This window comes from Penicillium alfredii (genome assembly GCF_028826965.1).
Source record: "Penicillium alfredii strain IBT 34128 chromosome Unknown utg000005l_segment0_segment0, whole genome shotgun sequence".
NCBI lineage: Eukaryota > Fungi > Ascomycota > Eurotiomycetes > Eurotiales > Aspergillaceae > Penicillium > Penicillium alfredii.
This window is the reverse complement of record NW_026622702.1, coordinates 2,522,835-2,539,374: the sequence shown is the minus strand read 5'-3', so window position 1 is coordinate 2,539,374 and position 16,540 is coordinate 2,522,835. Positions and strand designations below refer to the sequence as shown.

At 50.9% G+C, this 16,540-nt stretch overlaps 9 protein-coding genes across 9 annotated transcripts; 2 read left to right on the top strand and 7 right to left on the bottom strand.

Annotated features, from left to right (window-relative positions):
- Positions 1-668: 668 nt before the first annotated feature.
- Positions 669-1,232, bottom strand: NUU61_004368 (uncharacterized protein; the record flags this gene model as incomplete). The annotated part of the gene is made up of 1 exon (XM_056654950.1): positions 669-1,232. The coding sequence occupies one exon, from the start codon at positions 1,230-1,232 to the stop codon at positions 669-671; it is 564 nt and encodes a 187-aa protein (XP_056512977.1).
- A 1,120-nt stretch (positions 1,233-2,352) lies between these two features.
- On the top strand, positions 2,353-2,630 carry NUU61_004367 (uncharacterized protein; the record flags this gene model as incomplete). Its single annotated transcript, XM_056654949.1, has 2 exons — positions 2,353-2,505; positions 2,568-2,630. The coding sequence occupies 2 exons, from the start codon at positions 2,353-2,355 to the stop codon at positions 2,628-2,630; spliced, it is 216 nt and encodes a 71-aa protein (XP_056512976.1).
- A 656-nt stretch (positions 2,631-3,286) lies between these two features.
- On the bottom strand, positions 3,287-3,702 carry NUU61_004366 (putative C2H2 finger domain protein; the record flags this gene model as incomplete). Its single annotated transcript, XM_056654948.1, has 2 exons — positions 3,287-3,530; positions 3,683-3,702. The coding sequence occupies 2 exons, from the start codon at positions 3,700-3,702 to the stop codon at positions 3,287-3,289; spliced, it is 264 nt and encodes an 87-aa protein (XP_056512975.1).
- A 554-nt stretch (positions 3,703-4,256) lies between these two features.
- cyn1 (putative cyanate hydratase) lies at positions 4,257-4,781 on the bottom strand (the record flags this gene model as incomplete). The annotated part of the gene is made up of 2 exons (XM_056654947.1): positions 4,257-4,700; positions 4,761-4,781. The coding sequence occupies 2 exons, from the start codon at positions 4,779-4,781 to the stop codon at positions 4,257-4,259; spliced, it is 465 nt and encodes a 154-aa protein (XP_056512974.1).
- Positions 4,782-5,173: 392 nt separating this feature from the next.
- Positions 5,174-5,551, bottom strand: NUU61_004364 (uncharacterized protein; the record flags this gene model as incomplete). Its single annotated transcript, XM_056654946.1, has 2 exons — positions 5,174-5,261; positions 5,349-5,551. 2 exons carry the CDS (start codon positions 5,549-5,551, stop codon positions 5,174-5,176), a joined length of 291 nt encoding a protein of 96 aa, XP_056512973.1.
- Positions 5,552-6,100: 549 nt separating this feature from the next.
- NUU61_004363 (uncharacterized protein) lies at positions 6,101-6,986 on the bottom strand (the record flags this gene model as incomplete). Its single annotated transcript, XM_056654945.1, has 2 exons — positions 6,101-6,318; positions 6,389-6,986. The coding sequence occupies 2 exons, from the start codon at positions 6,984-6,986 to the stop codon at positions 6,101-6,103; spliced, it is 816 nt and encodes a 271-aa protein (XP_056512972.1).
- A 188-nt stretch (positions 6,987-7,174) lies between these two features.
- Positions 7,175-7,786, bottom strand: NUU61_004362 (uncharacterized protein; the record flags this gene model as incomplete). The annotated part of the gene is made up of 1 exon (XM_056654944.1): positions 7,175-7,786. The coding sequence occupies one exon, from the start codon at positions 7,784-7,786 to the stop codon at positions 7,175-7,177; it is 612 nt and encodes a 203-aa protein (XP_056512971.1).
- A 1,363-nt stretch (positions 7,787-9,149) lies between these two features.
- Positions 9,150-10,588, bottom strand: NUU61_004361 (uncharacterized protein; the record flags this gene model as incomplete). Its single annotated transcript, XM_056654943.1, has 2 exons — positions 9,150-10,006; positions 10,075-10,588. The coding sequence occupies 2 exons, from the start codon at positions 10,586-10,588 to the stop codon at positions 9,150-9,152; spliced, it is 1,371 nt and encodes a 456-aa protein (XP_056512970.1).
- A 411-nt stretch (positions 10,589-10,999) lies between these two features.
- On the top strand, positions 11,000-14,773 carry pld2 (putative phospholipase D (PLD); the record flags this gene model as incomplete). Its single annotated transcript, XM_056654942.1, has 5 exons — positions 11,000-11,182; positions 11,236-11,599; positions 11,667-11,810; positions 11,865-14,035; positions 14,090-14,773. The coding sequence occupies 5 exons, from the start codon at positions 11,000-11,002 to the stop codon at positions 14,771-14,773; spliced, it is 3,546 nt and encodes a 1,181-aa protein (XP_056512969.1).
- Positions 14,774-16,540: the final 1,767 nt, after the last annotated feature.

Sequence of the window (16,540 nt, the reverse complement as noted above, 5' to 3'; positions counted from 1 at the left end):
CTTTAGGCTGTTGCCGACGATCTGGAATCGGTTCCTAAGGATAGGCTAGATCTAAAGGGGGCATTATTCGTTAATTTCTCTAGTGGTTTCACTACCGAGGCGGAGAAAATAATCTCGGATCAGAAGATAAAGTCGATCAAAGAAGCGTTTAAAGCGATCGATAGACTAGCTATGATCTATACCACGACCAGAAACCAACGACCAAAAAAAAAGCGCCGTGGATCTTTTTCCAAAGAAACAGAGTTCCTCGAAAGATGGCGAGATGAGCTTCCGTATACAAAATTAGGGATCTTGCCAAGTCTTTGTATCTGCGTTGGATAGTGCAACGCATACAAGCAGCGACTCGATCTCCCACCCACAACCCCTGTTGCCCCGAAGATCGATGTATCGTGTATCAAGCGCAGTTGTGAGAACAGTTTCAACGGTCTGGGCGAGGATATGATCATGAACTGGCTAGATCCTCGAATTTCAACACTGGTGTTTCAACGGCACTCTCTGCTATAGAGAGAAGACAGATCGGTCGGGGGACATAGCAGAGACCAATATATATATATATATATATATATATATATACAGTATTTGTAGCCATTTTTGCATGAAATAGTAGAGGCTTTCCAAGATTATTGTTACAAGTATTATTCAGAAAGAGACCGGCCACCAGGGCAAGTTCAATCCTCCTCCTCAGACTCATCCTTGCGACCCCACGTCCATACATCCCAGATATGCTCTTTAATCAGATCGCCATATCCCTTGCCCTCATCGAGAGCCTTCTGCTCTTCGCGCAACCGACGTTCTTTCCACCCCTCCTCCTCCCCACCCATCCAGACCCGGTTCGCGAGCCCTTTTTCTTGTTGCTGCCGTGCCTTGAGCTTCTCTACCCCGTCACTGACAGACCCGCCGTCGCGGATCTGCGCATCGCGAGCCGCACGTAGTCGGGCCTGGATCTCTTCGGCGCGATCACTGGGCAGATCCCGGAATGCGGCCGGGGTGGAGGTCAGCCGCGTCTCTAGGCGGTCGACAATGCTGCGCCCCGTGCGCTCGCGGGTTATGTGGTTCGCAGACACGCAGAATGCGCCGGTTAGGAGTACGGTGAAGTGGTCAAGTTTGCGGGGTGGGATGGCGATCAATACGGGTGAGGCGACGAGGAAGGTGAGCGCGGCATAGTTTTTGAAGCGCTCGTAGTCGGCCTCCCGTTTAGAATGGGTGTTTGTGGGAGGTTCGGGAGCGGCCATGATGAAATTGCCAATCGGCGAGTCGCGGGATGAAACACGCCTCCCAAGTCTTTCGATCGGTGAATCCACCGAAGCCGCGAAAATTCACGGGTGGCGCGGAGGGCCAAGAGCGCAGCTGAGTCAGCCAGACGATTGAGTAGCACGTGATCTCTTGTAGACAGTCGCTGCGATTCTTTTTCTGATCTCCCCGGCTGATGATCAACCTACCTTGATTGGTGGCTTACTTCATTCCCATTACTTGTTATGGCTTGCAAAGTTGTTTATTTTCGATGTTCAGCCACAGGCGTATGGCCGACTGCGCCTCTGCGCTAAAAATATCGCGAATGACGAAGCTTGACCGAAGCTTAGCCAGGGCTGAGTGGAGCCCGTCTCCGAGTGCCAATTTCCCTGGTCCTGAAGTTCCCCCGGTGGATTCTCGACGGATTGTCCCCGAAGTCATGGTTTACTTAGGCAGACACGAAAAAACCCGCCAGGGGTTCCTTGTGTGGAACCCACACTCGTTGCAGTCAAATCTCACCCAGTCTTTTCACCACGGTTGTGATCAAGATCGGCACCGAAGTACGGTGGTTCGGGATCGTGTGTACTACAACAATGTTTCTTGAGGGAGCCATGGCTAGCTTTGGGTGGGATCTTACTCTTACCAGAGACACTTTTTACTGCAGACCCTCCGGTATCTACCCACGGGGTAGGGAATAGACAGGGAGGTCTTCCACCAGACGCGTGGGCAACGTGGCAGGGCTTAGGGCATCGAGTGGAGTATGCGGACGCGAATCACTACTCGCTTTCCCTGTCCCACCTCCACCTGCGCAGTCGTGCACTTACGAATGGTGGCCGTGACGACGCCAGCACTTCTCCGGGTGAACCGAGAAGTGGGCCTCGTTATTTTCTAGAGACTGAATATGGACCGAGATCAGGGGTTTTCCGGGATAATACAACTAGGCAAAAAGGAATAATATTATGCGACGGTTATCGCGTAGTATAAGAAAAGGCCCGCTCGCATCTGCCTGCCTCCCCCTCTTTCTTTCTTTCTTACTGACCATCATCCTCCCCCATTCACTCGCTCTCCCAACCCTCGTTCTCTCGCAATAATTGTCCATTCTCTCTCTCACCCCCAGCCAAAATGTTCGGCAACGGCATCTTCTCTTGGTTCTCCTCCAAGCAGGAGTCTACCGCTCCCGAGGCTACCTGGGACGCCACCACGGCCAACATGCAAAACCAGCAGCCCACCAGCCCGGCAGCCCCCTCCACCGACCGCGTCGAGACTGAGCAGCCGGTACGTGATCTTCGCGCATGATATTAAAAGACAACTGACTGAGATGTCTTGCGTCTGTCCAGAACTCCCAAGAGAACATGAAGTTGCGCGGCGGTGGTGCCGGCGACGTCTGCTGCGGCCTGTAAGAAGAAGTCCTTCTCAAGTTGGATAGCGTCTGCGCTTGTGAATAATCCCCTGACAATGCATTAGTTGCGCCGGTCTTCTTTGCTTCGAGTGCTGCGAGGAGTGCTGCTAAACACTTTCACTCGCCGACACCCATGTCCTCGACGCCCTGATTTGATCGTGACGTATCGGCGCTGTCAAGCGACTGGCGAAAGCTGCATTCTACGCCCCCTCGATGCACTAATCAAGCATGTCCTGGGTCATTATGGATCAGGAGAGGGTGTGGTCTTGTTCTGATGTTATATGCCCTATGGTTGCCCGCACGTCTATGTCCTTCTCAGTCTGCCTCTCACAGTAAGAGAGTCAACGTCCCGTTTTATCAATACCCTTTGAGCAATTTAATTCATTTCTGATAACCTCCCCAAATCACCTATGAGCAATATGTTCCCCCTTTTCACCAAGTAGGCAGGCCAAGACTCCACTCGGATCTTCAATACTGAGCAGAGAAAGGAGCATGTCTATTTACGCAGCTAGAATCTCGGAAACATATTGACATCCGCGCTGATCATCATGAATTTCGACATACCAACCACAGAGCCACCGTATTTTGGCCACGCAACCACTCCATATCCAACATCGCAATTTAGAAAAAGTCAAGCTAGTCTTCTCCCCAGCTCACTCAAAACTCGAGCAGAGGTTGCTCCTGGCTCGGCCGCTTGCCCGGATCCTTCCAAACAGCATCCCGGTCCAGAGTTTCAAGATCACGCGCCACCAACCGTGCTGTCCCGTCTTCACGGTAATCATCGACTTGGATCAGGCCACCGGTCGATCTCTCGATGTAGTCGTTGAAGTCGTCATAGAGGCGGATCGCGTACTTGGAGCGGGACGAGGACTCCATGTGTGCGACGAGGGCAGATGTGGATCTGAAGGCTTTGTGACAGCGGGGACATCCTGATTTCGAAGATTAGTTCAGTTGCCTAGAGAAGCTGAGGGGGTGGGGGGGGGGGGGGCTGATATTATGGATTATAAAAGTAGTTATGATGGTAGTAGGACAGACAGGGACCAGTTCACTTACATATTCGGCACTTCGGTCATATTGACTGTGATGTGCCGATGGAACTCATCGAAGACGAGTAGGTCGTCTATATAAAGAGGGAGGCTGGGAAGATTTAGGGATGAGGTATCACGGTTACTGCTTGCGCTAGAAGAGACAACCGGTGCGGTAGACGGCCCTGAAGTAGATCCGGTGGTAGGGGTGGTGTCAACTCTTCCTGGGAAACGAACTCGGCTGCACAGTTCCCAACGCCACAGGCAATCCTGGAGGGTGAGGTAGACTCAGCCATCGTGGAAGAATCGAGGTACAGTCTATGGTGGTGGGTAACAATGGATAATGGCAAAGATGATGGAGATGTAGGGGAAGAATAAGGGAGAGATGCTAGGTAGATATCAAAGGATGAGGAAGTCAATATTGAATTTGATGGAGTTTGCCTGGGAAAAATACAAAATGCGTCAATTTGAGATGGCCTTCTCCATCTCCATCAACTATCGATATTCAAAATCGAGAAAAGGGCAACCTAGAAGGCAGTCAGAATCAACACTTCAATATCCAACAATGGTAACAGGAAAAAAAAATAAATAAAAATAAAGCCTCACCATTTCCCTCGAAGCGTAATGACAGCCCAGGGATGGCCATCCGCATCAACTTCCTTCTCTACCTTCGTCGAGAAAGAGATCGCGCTCATAATCCCATCCCCAAACTTTTCATTCAGAACTGCCTTGTACGCATACCCATAGTTCTGCACGATCTCATACAGCCGGTAGATGAGAGGCTCTCGAGGCGGCATCTCCACCGAGCGACCGCGATCAGGAAACCCACTGAGCTGCTCCTCCAAATGCGGCTTGGGGATATCAAGCAGGCCTGCGAGTTTTTGGATATCTTCGGTCGAGGCTTTGGCCTGGCCATAGAAGATCGCCGCTGCGGCGACCTCGTTGCGACCAATATGCTGAGCGATCTGCTCAAAGCTTAGCTTCTTTGCCGCCTTCGCGCCGAAGAGCGTTGCGGAGGCCGCGGGGAGATATGGATGCTGGGTTGCCTGGTTATGAGAAGTTAGTGTGGAACATCAACCCCGACTGGCAAGTTGATGTGTGCATACATCCAGAGTCGCAAGAGACATGATGGCTGAACAATGAGAAACCAAATTCGAAAATGAATCAAACAGTATCCGTGAAAAAAAGGGCAATAACGGCCGTTTTATCTTCAACCCCAGCGACGTCATCGTGAGATAAGTGTGGGGAATCTATGCGAGATAACAATATTCCTTGGCAAGCGCCGATAGCGCTACACTGTACGACCGAGATGCATCCTAGACTGGTGGAAAGGACCTGGCAGATTCCATAACGACAGATTGATCCCACGGGAACACGGGCGGCATCGCAAGGAGCCCTTCCATGGTCTCGGTATAATCGAACGGTTGGAGCCCAAGATCATCCAGCATGGGCATCTGGCGCCCATCAGCATCCATGCTAAGCAATGTGACAGGGTCAATCATGCCAGAAGTTCTAAGATCTACATCTGGAGAATGGTAATGAACCGCTGAATCAAAGCTTCTGTTCTAGCATACTTGTCGGTGGAGATAGCACCGGATGCATAGGCTCTGTAGAGAAAAACAGAAGAATGGATTTCGTATCTGTAGAGGTCAGCATAAGCTCAGCCACAGAACCAGAGGCACGAGGTGAAATACAGGTAGAAGCGATTCGATATCAGACCCGACGAAGCAGTGGCACCATGCTCGTCTCGTGAGGTGAGAATACCACTTTCAGTATCCAACTGATGCTTGTCTTCTGGCTGCCCTGCAGCATGTGCCAGGATCAGCAACGCATCCGATGGGTTCTGTCGGTTATCGTGAACTGTATCATCATTGAGCTGGGTCGATTCCGGAGACATTTGCTCAATAGTTGGAATAGACAGGGTTGCATCACGGCGAGAAGCTGTCGTAGACCCTTTCTGAATTGGTGACTGAGCCCCTCCAGCCAGCGACTTTCTTGGTCGCCGAAAATTAAGGAAAGTCCCCGCCACGACGCGAATCCGCAAGCACACAGTCGGCACCTTCACGCGCACACTTTGCGCATGGCGGCTTACTTGGATCTCCGATACTCTGTCTAAATTCAAATAGTGAGCGAGCAGTCACAGATAGAGACAGAGGCTTGGAGGGGAATCAAGTAAGCAGCTTTATTGCAATGGTATTGGGCAGGTAAAGACCCGGAACTAATCGATATACCATGTATCCTCCCACTGACAAGCACAATTTTAGGGTCTTGCGCTTTTTTGTGTCGGATTCTATATCCAACTCGCCTGGCGGAGATCGAGCCTGGATGGGATTGTAAGGACGAGGCCCAAGTCGAACACATTGATGATGTGAATAATCCCAAAAGAGCAAGTAGCATTGATATTCATAGATGACTTCATTATTTGCGATGGCAAGAAATCCCACGGTCAACAAACGGCCGGTGCAAGTCGATGGTCTCGGGCGGTTGCCATGTTCCAGAGGACCTTGGGACCGCCCGGGACACGGACCGAGTTGGCCTTGTCCTCTACATATCTCTTGATCCTCCTCACGTATTCTTCACCTGATATACCGCGTTCGTTGAACGGTAGGTCCGGGTCGTGAGTGGAAATTAGGATGGCGATGTGAGCGGCCACGAGAGGTGCCGCTAGACAGAAACAAAGGCCAATGTAAGCTAGGGTCGCTTCATCATCTTTCCCAAGTACAAGCAAACTCACAGTATGACGTCCCAGTATCATATTTAAGTCGGCCATTTTTGTCCAGACACGTTATGTCAGTCCCCATTGCGCTGATGCTGAGCAAAGGGCCACGCTGGGATGTGTGATAAAAATCCCCGGACCATTCCACATTTCCTACATTAATCACAGGCAGGACTCGTGCAAGGGTCGGGGGCATTGTGTCGATATTCTGTCGCTGCGAACTGCCTCTTCTGGCGGAGTTCCCAGCAGCTAGAACGATGGGAACGCCTTGACCGAACAACTCGTCGGCAAGACGGCGAACTTCTTGGACATCTGGTCTTGGGTTGTCCGGATATAATGGATACCTCGAGGCCATGGTAATCAATACGATCGCTCGTCCATGGAGCTGATTCTCGATAATCGCGCCAAGTGCTTCGTCCATGCCTTCGGCCAGGGTCTCCTGCGACAAGTAACCTATTTTCACCGGCACCACAGACACCTCTTTGGCCGCTCCGTACGTGGTCCCAGCCGCTTTCGTAATAACGCAAGTACTGTGCGACTCACTCCATGGATAGCTTTCATCGCCCCACGGCGATTCACCGGTCACGCGAGAAAATGAGGCTTGAATTCCCTCCATGATCCGAGTTTCTGGCAGCTCCTGTAAGCACATCAGTCATCTCTGCCTGCTAGGAAGAAAAAAAAAAAAAGGAAAGAGAGATATCCTAACATTATTAACCCTCTGGCGATAAGGGTTATTTCGGGAGAACAGACGTGCACTCGTACATCCCTTTATCACCCTATCCGTCAGCCATGACCAGAGTTCCTTCAGCATTGGGACTCTGGAACGAGATTGACCATTTCAATATGAAAGATAACAGCGCCCGCACCTGCCGCCCTTTCGAAGACATAGTCGGGCCATCTCTCGGGCCGGCTACTGACTCCTGGGATGCTTATCTGCCGCAGCTCTTTGACAGCGTTGAGCTGCTTTACAAAATCGGGCGTATAGTCTCGCTTCATGAGTGGCGATTCGTTCAGGGTTTGGTTGAAATAGGAGTCCTCATCAGCTGGCTCGGGTTCATCAGAGTAGGCGAGCTCCAGTGGCATCGACTCATCCGCAGATTTCACGCCCTTGTGGTTTTTGATCTTCTTGATCTCATCGCGACTGCACTCGACAACCCACCACAGGAACTGCTTGCGGCGCTTATTTGTGTACGAGTAGATCTTCTGTTTGTTGATGGTCTTTTTAATAAAGACCTCAATGATTTTTCGCCCGGTGCTGTCCACTCCATTCTTCGGTGAGACGATATAGCGAGTGGTTGCGGTCGCTCGATGTTCCAGGTTGATGGCTGTTGCTGCGACATCGTGAAACAGTCCCAGGAGTACCCCTAACAGGACCAGTCTGAATAGGACCGTCACCCACGGTGAAGCAAGTTGCATCGAGACGGAGTCGGCAAGGCAAAGCGACCCGGAAAAGAAGAGTCTCCACTCAGGTCTGTTCTCATCCTTTACCTTTATAGCAGAACTGGGCCTGTGTACGTATGGGACCGGGTAGTGGCGGTATTGGCACCAAGGAGCGCTAAAGCCATCTTTGAGTCAGTGTATGAAAGTTTGTCTTTTTCTTTTTCCCCCCCCGGGGGCAGTGGACTTTGGATGTGACGGTGGCCAACGCCTCGAATCTGGTGCGTTCAGAGATACTGTAAATGGAGCTCCACGCGTGTATTGTTCGCCCCGTTGGATTTAGGGTGCGGTCCTCAGGGGACCAACTAAATCCCGTCATTCCCCTTGTGATTGGATTTCGGTGTATGATCAATGCCGCCTGGTTGATCCTCCGGTAATCCTGTGCTGGGGCCCGAGCAGCGCTGTATACTTCATCTCCATTCTATTACTTACATTTACACAGACCCTTTGTATGTAGGTCTGCGAGCCTGAGTCAGGGGCGGTGATAAAACTATACAAGGACAAACATCAACAAACCCTATCTGCTCTTCTGTGATCATTCGGCCCCCAAGTCCTTACCCCTGCGTTTTTTTTTTTTTTTAACTCGGCCCGCCTTCCATCCAGAATCGCCCCCGGAGTCTCGCCCGGGGCCTTCTTATTTGTTGGTACATATCAGTTCCAAAGCTTCCGCCCCACTACACACAAAGGAAGTAACGAAGTAACGTACCCAACGACGAAATGGTGGATATGGTACCAAAGTGAAAAAGTATTGTTCGTCCAGGCAACATAATTGGAGGTGGTTTTGTGCACCAAAGGTGTTTGGGCTGATAAAAAGAATATATCGTTTCTAGATGAGAAGCAAATCGAGTTCACAAGTATATATTGAACATAGATATGGGTAAGGAAGGGAAACTAGGATGTTGTAAATGGGTCTATCGTTCGTGTTTAAACGAAACGGCAGATAAAAACAGAAAATCCCTCCCCCCCGGAAGTGATCGCAATACTCATTCTCCCGTCTTTACTTCATATAGTAGTTGTCTGCTTGGAACCGTCGAGAACGCTTGGACCGCGCCGTACCGTCCCTTAGTGCGAATTATAACAGGCGGATAAGCACTTTACTTGTTTTTTTTTATAGCTTACAGTCCTACCCTTGGCAGGTCTGATGTGTTGAAGAGCTCGGGGTCTGCTTGCTATGTATCACGAGAATCTGTTGAGACCCCCCCCCACTCGACTGAAACGTCTCGAGGTGTTTTTATGGTGGATCTTAGCAGTTATTCCAACAGTTTGCTGTCGATCAGGAAAAAGGAGCATAGCATCCAATTCAAGCATTACAATAGGAAAGATACTGCCATAAATATCTCAATCATTTCATGCGATACCTATAGTCCCAGCACCCACACGGACAATTATTTTTCGCCCACAGAGGGTCTGGTTTATCATCAATCGAGAACCCTATCTCTCGATTTTTGAATGCATCGGCGTACAATTCCATGTTCTTCTCCCGTTTCTTGCTAAGCGAGAAATCAGGGCTGTAAATGACATCATCTTCGTCTTCGTCTTCTTCATCTTCTTCCATATACTGTTCATCCTCCAGGGAATCAGGGGAGGTATGACAAGCCACAGTATTAAGAACTGGAAGTTGTCCGTGGGCCACCTTGACCAGAATAGCCGCCAACGGGAAAGTCCCAAATTCGTCACGCAATACAAGCCGTCGTAGACTAGGAGGGAGAACTGCCCCAACCTCTCCACTTCGTTTGTGATAGTCGCCCGTTAGCTCATTCGTGCTGAGAGTGAGTTCTCTCAAGACAGAGAATCCACGCAGATCCACGCCCGGGCCCGAAGTGTAGTACAAATCTACGTCGAGAAATTCCAAAGAATCCGCGTGTGTCCGTAATGCATCCATGTAATCCTGTCGATTTGCGGTGTGTTCGTGGCCATATTCTGAGAATTGTATTTCGCCTTTCATGGTAAATCTTCTCAAGGCATGCGGGAGGGAAAGAATTTGGCGAAGCCCTTCAGGGTTTACGTCGCAATTCAGTAGGACGAGTTCCTTCAAATTTGTAGATCGAGTTAGAAGCGGAGAAGGGCACCTGTTGTTCCCGACTTGCTCGAAGCAGATGTTTGTGATAGAAAGGCTTTCCAGCCCAGAGTGGTGAAATATAGGCTCCATGGTGGAGAAAGTATATCCCTTCTCAGGGATGAAGTCAAAACCTATATTGCCTGTATATGATGTTATCAAGCCGAGACCTAAAAACAAATCGAACCACAAGATCTCAGGGGGTGCATACATGTTTTGAGATTAGGGAGGACCTGTGGTTTTGCTGGTACCCCTAATTGCCAGGACAGAGTCGCATTCTGCCATTTGTTTATCACCCTTTGGAGGTCGCAGGGCAGCGCTCGGCGACGATCGGCGGCATTTTGAAACCAATCACTTCTCATAGCCAAGGATTGGAGGTTGAATAGCTGAGCAATGACATGTTCAAGGTCTTCGGGACAGGGAAATGGCGGCTTGTTAGTGTCGTCGTAGCCATAGTTGCCATGATTGTGAATTTGGAGTTCGCGAACATGAGGAATCAGAGCTGGGTGGTTGGCGATGGTTTTTGCGAATCTCTCTCCAGCGACTGAATTGAAAAGCCAGACCGTGTGATAAATCATGGGAGTCACCATATCGTGTAGTCGATGACAAACCGTGGCCACCATGACAAAATCACGTAGTGTGTGATCATCTCGAAGATAAATCAATGTAGATTCGATGACCTCGTCGGGGAGATCCAGGAAACCCGTGCGAAATAGCGAGCTCATGGTAGATGAGGAAAGGAATTGTGTTGGATTCGCCCGTTTTCATACATCGAACGATCCACCATCCTCAAATCGGAGTATTCCACGGCGATATGCTGCAGACGTTGACGCTAATAATATCTTGCATATGACGCAACTCTCGGTACTTCTACCCACTTCCACCCATATAACACACAGACAAGCCACAAAATGACAGCGAGCAAAGCGAGAAAAATCAATCTCAGGTAAGCACTGGTCTTGATTAGGCAAAACTGGAGCCATTCGCACAGCCACACGTCTCCATTGCGCATTGCGGGGCGGGGCCATAGCCTCATAAGACACACCCCGCTCTTCAGGCATCCTGGTTCCCCCCCCCCCCAGCTTTAAATTCTCTCTTCTGCTCTTTTTATCCCCATAGCATTCAAAGTCTTTGCCATGTCACAGCAACATGATGATCACCTGGCCTATGGCCGCTACTACCAGGGCTCGGATCGCGGGGCTGCAGACAGCGCGAGAGGACTTGTCGGTGATACCTTCAAGAAGCTACGAAACACCTACAAGGCCCATGGCTCTTCGCACGCATCAAACCAGACTTACAACCAGGGGGCTCATCAGGAGGTAAGATGCATCGAGCTTCTCGCCGATGATTTACTCACGAACCATGGACACAGGCCTACCCGAACCAGAACCAGAATCAGCCCCCATATGGATATAGCAACACTGGCGATGCGGCGACCCAGCCCCAGTACCACAATCAACCACCCAAGGAAGACAGGATTCAAGGATTCCTAGGGAAACTGCAGGGGACTGTCACTGAGCTTGGCACTGACGTCGCTCAGCGCCTCGGGACCGCCATTGACCCGCAGGCCTATGCTGAATATGGCCCTGGAAAGCCCGGTACCGAGAACCGATTTGGGAGCTTTGCACCCCCGCGAGAGCAAAACGACGTAAAGTGGTATGTGGACGGCTGCAGTTACTTCTGGGCCGTATCGCGGGCTTTGGAAAATGCACGCGAGTCCATCTGGATTCTGGACTGTAAGGTACCCTGGGTTTCCAAGACTGCACCCGACATGCGACGCTGACATAACTGGAATATTTACAGGGTGGCTCTCTCCGGAGCTGTACCTGCGAAGGCCCCCAGCGAAGAATGAACAGTATCGATTGGACCGTATGCTTCAGGCCGCGGCTCAGCGCGGCGTGCGGGTCAATATCATTGTCTACAAGGAGGTGACCCAGGCGCTGACTTGTACGTATCCGGATATCAATTGGTCAGGTAATCAAACTAATGAGCTCCCTGTAGTGTCTTCTTCCCACACTAAGCATCATTTGGAAGATATGCATCCCAATATTGCGGTGTTCCGTCACCCCGACCATTTGCCTGACCGACAGGAGCTGACATCTTCGATCACATCCTCACTGCACAACCTATCGCTTGACTCTGCCAGTCTCTCCAAGATGTCCAAAGATACCCTCAAGGGGCTGTATGGAATGAACGACGATGTCATCCTCTACTGGGCCCATCATGAGAAACTTTGCTTGGTCGATGGCCGGACTGCCTTTATGGGCGGCCTGGACATGTGTTTCGGTCGCTGGGACACTCACCAGCACGCCATCGCTGATGCGCATCCGTCGGACTTGAATGAGACTGTATTCCCCGGCCAGGATTACAACAACTCCCGAGTCCTGGATTTCCAGGATGTTGTACATTGGGAGAAGAACCAGCTGGATCGCAGAACCATGTCTCGAATGGGTTGGTCTGATATATCCATGAGCCTGCACGGAGCCGTCGTCGAGGATCTGCGCCGCCATTTCGTCGAACGGTGGAACTTCATCTATGACTCGAAATACAAGGTTCGCGCTGATTCGAGGTACTCGAGGCTGGTCCTCTATGGCCGGCCCACCTCCGCGAGCGGCCAGCAATATTCGCAGCAACCCAACCCGTACCCGTCGGGTCAGTCGAGCCCGCATCACCAGCAGACACCGGCCACGCATCAGCCGGACGGCGCTGCGCCGACTTATCCCCCGCCCCCAGGCCAGGGGCAGCAACAGTCTTCGCAGCAGTCGTCTGCGGCATCGAACCAGCCTTATCAACCCGGTGGTACTTCTACTCACCCCCCACCACCGGGCCAGTCAGCCCCTAGCCAGCAGCAGTCTTCTCAACAACCTTCATACCAGCCATCCCCATCTGGCAATTCGAGTGACTCCCCGAGCCAGGGCTCGTCGCAGTATACCTACACGGGAAACTCCTTCCCGCCGCCTCCACCCGGGCCTCCTCCTCTGAACACGGCGACAAAACCTTCGTATCAAAGCCAGCAGCACATCCAGACACCGTATTTCCCTCCTCCACCGACCCAAGAGCTTGAAGGGTCTACTATAAACCAGAACCAGAGCCAGGTTCAGGTCCCTTACTTCCCTCCTCCCCCGGGCCAGGAATCTGCTGTATCGTCCAACCAGAGCCAGGCACAAAGCCAGACGCCTTATTACCCGCCCCCGCCAGGCCAGGAGCCATCTCATTCTAACACTCGCGGTATTGGTGATTACCAGAACCAAGGCGATCGCGAAAGGGCGTCCTTGGCACCGCGTCGCATCCGAGAAGATCTGACCCAGTATGGAAACTCTCTTCGTGGCCAGCTGGCTGGCCAGATCCATCAATACCAGGATCGTCTGACGACATATGGCCGCCCATCGTCTCAAGTGCGAGGCAACATGTCCTGTCAGATTGTTCGCAGCTGTGCAAAATGGAGTAACGGCAGTCCGCTCGAACATTCGATTGCCGATGCATATGCTGCAGTTATTCGAAACAGCGAGCACTTCGTGTATATCGAAAACCAGTTTTTCATCACTGCGACGGGCGATGCACAGCACCCAGTCAAGAACAAGATCGGCGCCGCTATTTTAGAGCGGATCCTGCGTGCTGCTCGCGCAGGCCAGAAGTACAAGATCGTTGTGCTGATTCCCTCCGTGCCCTGCTTTGCTGGTGACTTGCGAGACGATGAGACTCTCGGGACACGTGCAATCATGGAGTTCCAGTACAACTCCATCAACCGGGGAGGCCACAGTATTATGGAATTGATTGCCAAGGAGGGCTTCAACCCTATGGAATACATCCGCTTCTACAATCTCCGTAATTATGACCGCATCAACGCTGGAGACGTGATGGCTGCGGCTGAACACCAGAGCGGTGTCAACTATGAGGATGCTCGCCAGCAATATGATGCGAACACTACGGGTCCTGGTGGCTATGCCCCAAGTGCAACACGGAGTGCTTTCGATACGACTGCACCGTTCCAGCAATATCAGCAAGCTGCGCACCAAGTGCATGGCAGCAAGCCCACTTCTTCTGGTCGTTGGGATAGTGTCAGCGAATGCTACATGCTGGGTGGCCAGGATATCCGCAATGTTCCATGGGATGGACATCCTGACGCTGAGATTGATGCGTTTGTGAGCGAGGAGCTCTACGTTCACTCGAAGGTTTGTCCTATCGGAAATTTGAAACAAAAGATGATGTTGTGCTAACTGTAGCAGGTGATGATTGCGGATGACCGCGTGGTGATCTGCGGATCTGCGAACCTGAATGACCGATCTCAGCTGGGTGACCACGACTCCGAGATTGCAGTCGTCATTGAAGACTTCACCCCGGTGCCGTCCAGCATGAACGGCCAGCCCTGGACAGCTAGCCGGTTTGCGACATCTCTTCGCCGGGAGCTGTTCCGGAAGCACCTGGGACTCCTGCCACCGCAGGACTACCGACAGCCCAACGCGAACTTTGAGCCAGTAGGTATCCCCAACAACGTGGATATGGACTGCCCAGAGAGCAAGGTCGTCGCCGACCCGCTTTCCGATACTCTTCAGAGTCTGTGGAACTCGCGAGCGAAGACGAACACAGAGGTGTTCCGGAAGGTGTTCCACGCGGTTCCCGATGACAGCGTGCGCAACTGGGCATCGTACAAGGAGTTCTATGAGTACTATTTCCACGCCGAGAAGGACGCCGAGGGCAAGGAAGGACTGGGCCGGCCGGCGCGATTCAACTGGGGGCATGTTGTGCGTGACGACTTTGCGCCTGGTGCTGAGGGGGCAAAGCAGGTCAAAGAACTGCTCAGCCAGGTCAAGGGGACTCTGGTGGAGATGCCTCTGATGTTCTTGATTGAAGAGGATGTGGCCAAAGAGGGGCTGACGCTGAACGATCTCACGGAGCCGATCTACACCTGATGGGGAGAATGTATATGCTTGATTGTTTTCATTTGCTATGTCTTTGTATTTTTGATCTAACTTGATGAAGCCGAATGAGATCCACTCAATTCCAAACCTGTCGAATACGCCTTCCAGTAACGCTTCTTACCACAGTTTGCCATCCAGTATAAGACCTGACTTTTCTTCTTTAACTTCTTGACTCTTTCTAAGTTCTCTCTGTTCGGCACTCTTCCATCATAATCAGTACTACCCGAAGTATACAGAGGATCAGAGTGGATGCATGGATCATCCTTGGTGGATGCAGTGTTTATCAAATGGCTGATCAAGGGCGTGGTGTGGTTCTTACTAAAATAAGGCCCATTTTTGCGGTGTGATTTTTCTTCTTTCTTTGCTATACCGATATTGCTTCATTGGTAGATGACCAGCAAAGCGAACCGCTCGGAAGACTAGACCAGGAGAAAACAACAAGAAACTATGAACCAATGCCTATACCAACCCTACTGTAAGCAGATAGATAGCATGTAAGGAAAAGAGCGGGGAGAGAGGTTGGCGTGGATCTCTTTGTTGGATTGGGCCCCCCTGCCAGACCCACCATTGTTCTTAATATTGTTCTTGATATGGTTTCTTCCATCGACAACCCCATCAACCAACAGATAGTCAGATACGCTGTTCCAGCTGAGTATTTATCCAGGATTTTCTTTGACGCTGAAACGCCACGCAAGGGAATATTCCCCAGAACAATCCAAGAACAATATCATGTTACATGCTCAGCACGTTTTTGGAGGGCTTTGGGTGGCGATGCCTCGACCATGAACATGCTGTTTGATCAAAGCCATTTGGGTGAATCAGGCGCATTGGGATCCCCGCGCTTATCTCCATTGACAGCCTGGAGAACAATATCAAGCGACGCCACCGTGCAGCAAGAACAATATCAAGATCAATGCGCCCATTGCATGGCAGCCACCCAGACCCTCAATTCCACAATTTCTCCGGAAAGAATGCATTCGGGCTCCATTGATCATGTCCTATTCTCTCCAAAGGGCTTTACCTACTCTCCTCTGGTCGAGCATAAATAGAGCCCATCTTCCCACCGAAATCTCTTTCTCTCTTCATCCGCAATCGTCTCAATCTTTCTAATCCACTTCAATCGTTTTTTTCAACCTCTTTTTCGCTTTCTTAAAGCAATCCAATCCGTCGCAATGGCCCCCTCTTCGATCCAGACTCCCTCCCCCATCGTCAAGGGTATGTTCTAACCATGCATTCACTTCTTTTCTCTCTTGTTTTATCGCTTTCCATATTGCATATACTGTTCTATTCGAGTTAAGGCTAACATCTGCCCTTCCCATAGCTGCTCCAGGTGGTGGCTGCGTTGTCATGTAAACTCCATACATGACCGCTTGACAAACCCCGGCAATTATTCAACAACCCATCCACCCACCTGCGATATGCCTTGACCTGGCTCGTTGGTCGAGATCGCAGCCGACAATGAATCCGCTTTTTATCATTTCGTCTACTTTTTAATTTCGTGTCTTCGCCGCGGGCTTTTTTCAGAGAGAGCAAAGAAGAACCCCTTACCAGTCTACAACCCAACAAAAAAAAAGCGGCAACTTCTTCGAAACATGACCAACACTTTCCGACTTTTGTTTTTTTGTGCTTTCGATATCGTGGAGAGTGGTTCTCTATTCTACTTGAGGTCCTCTGGGGTGTAGATGGTATATGGGGTCTCTCTTGGGACTACTATACCATTTGCGCTTGAAGGATGTCCCGGCAGAGAGAGTTCTTTTT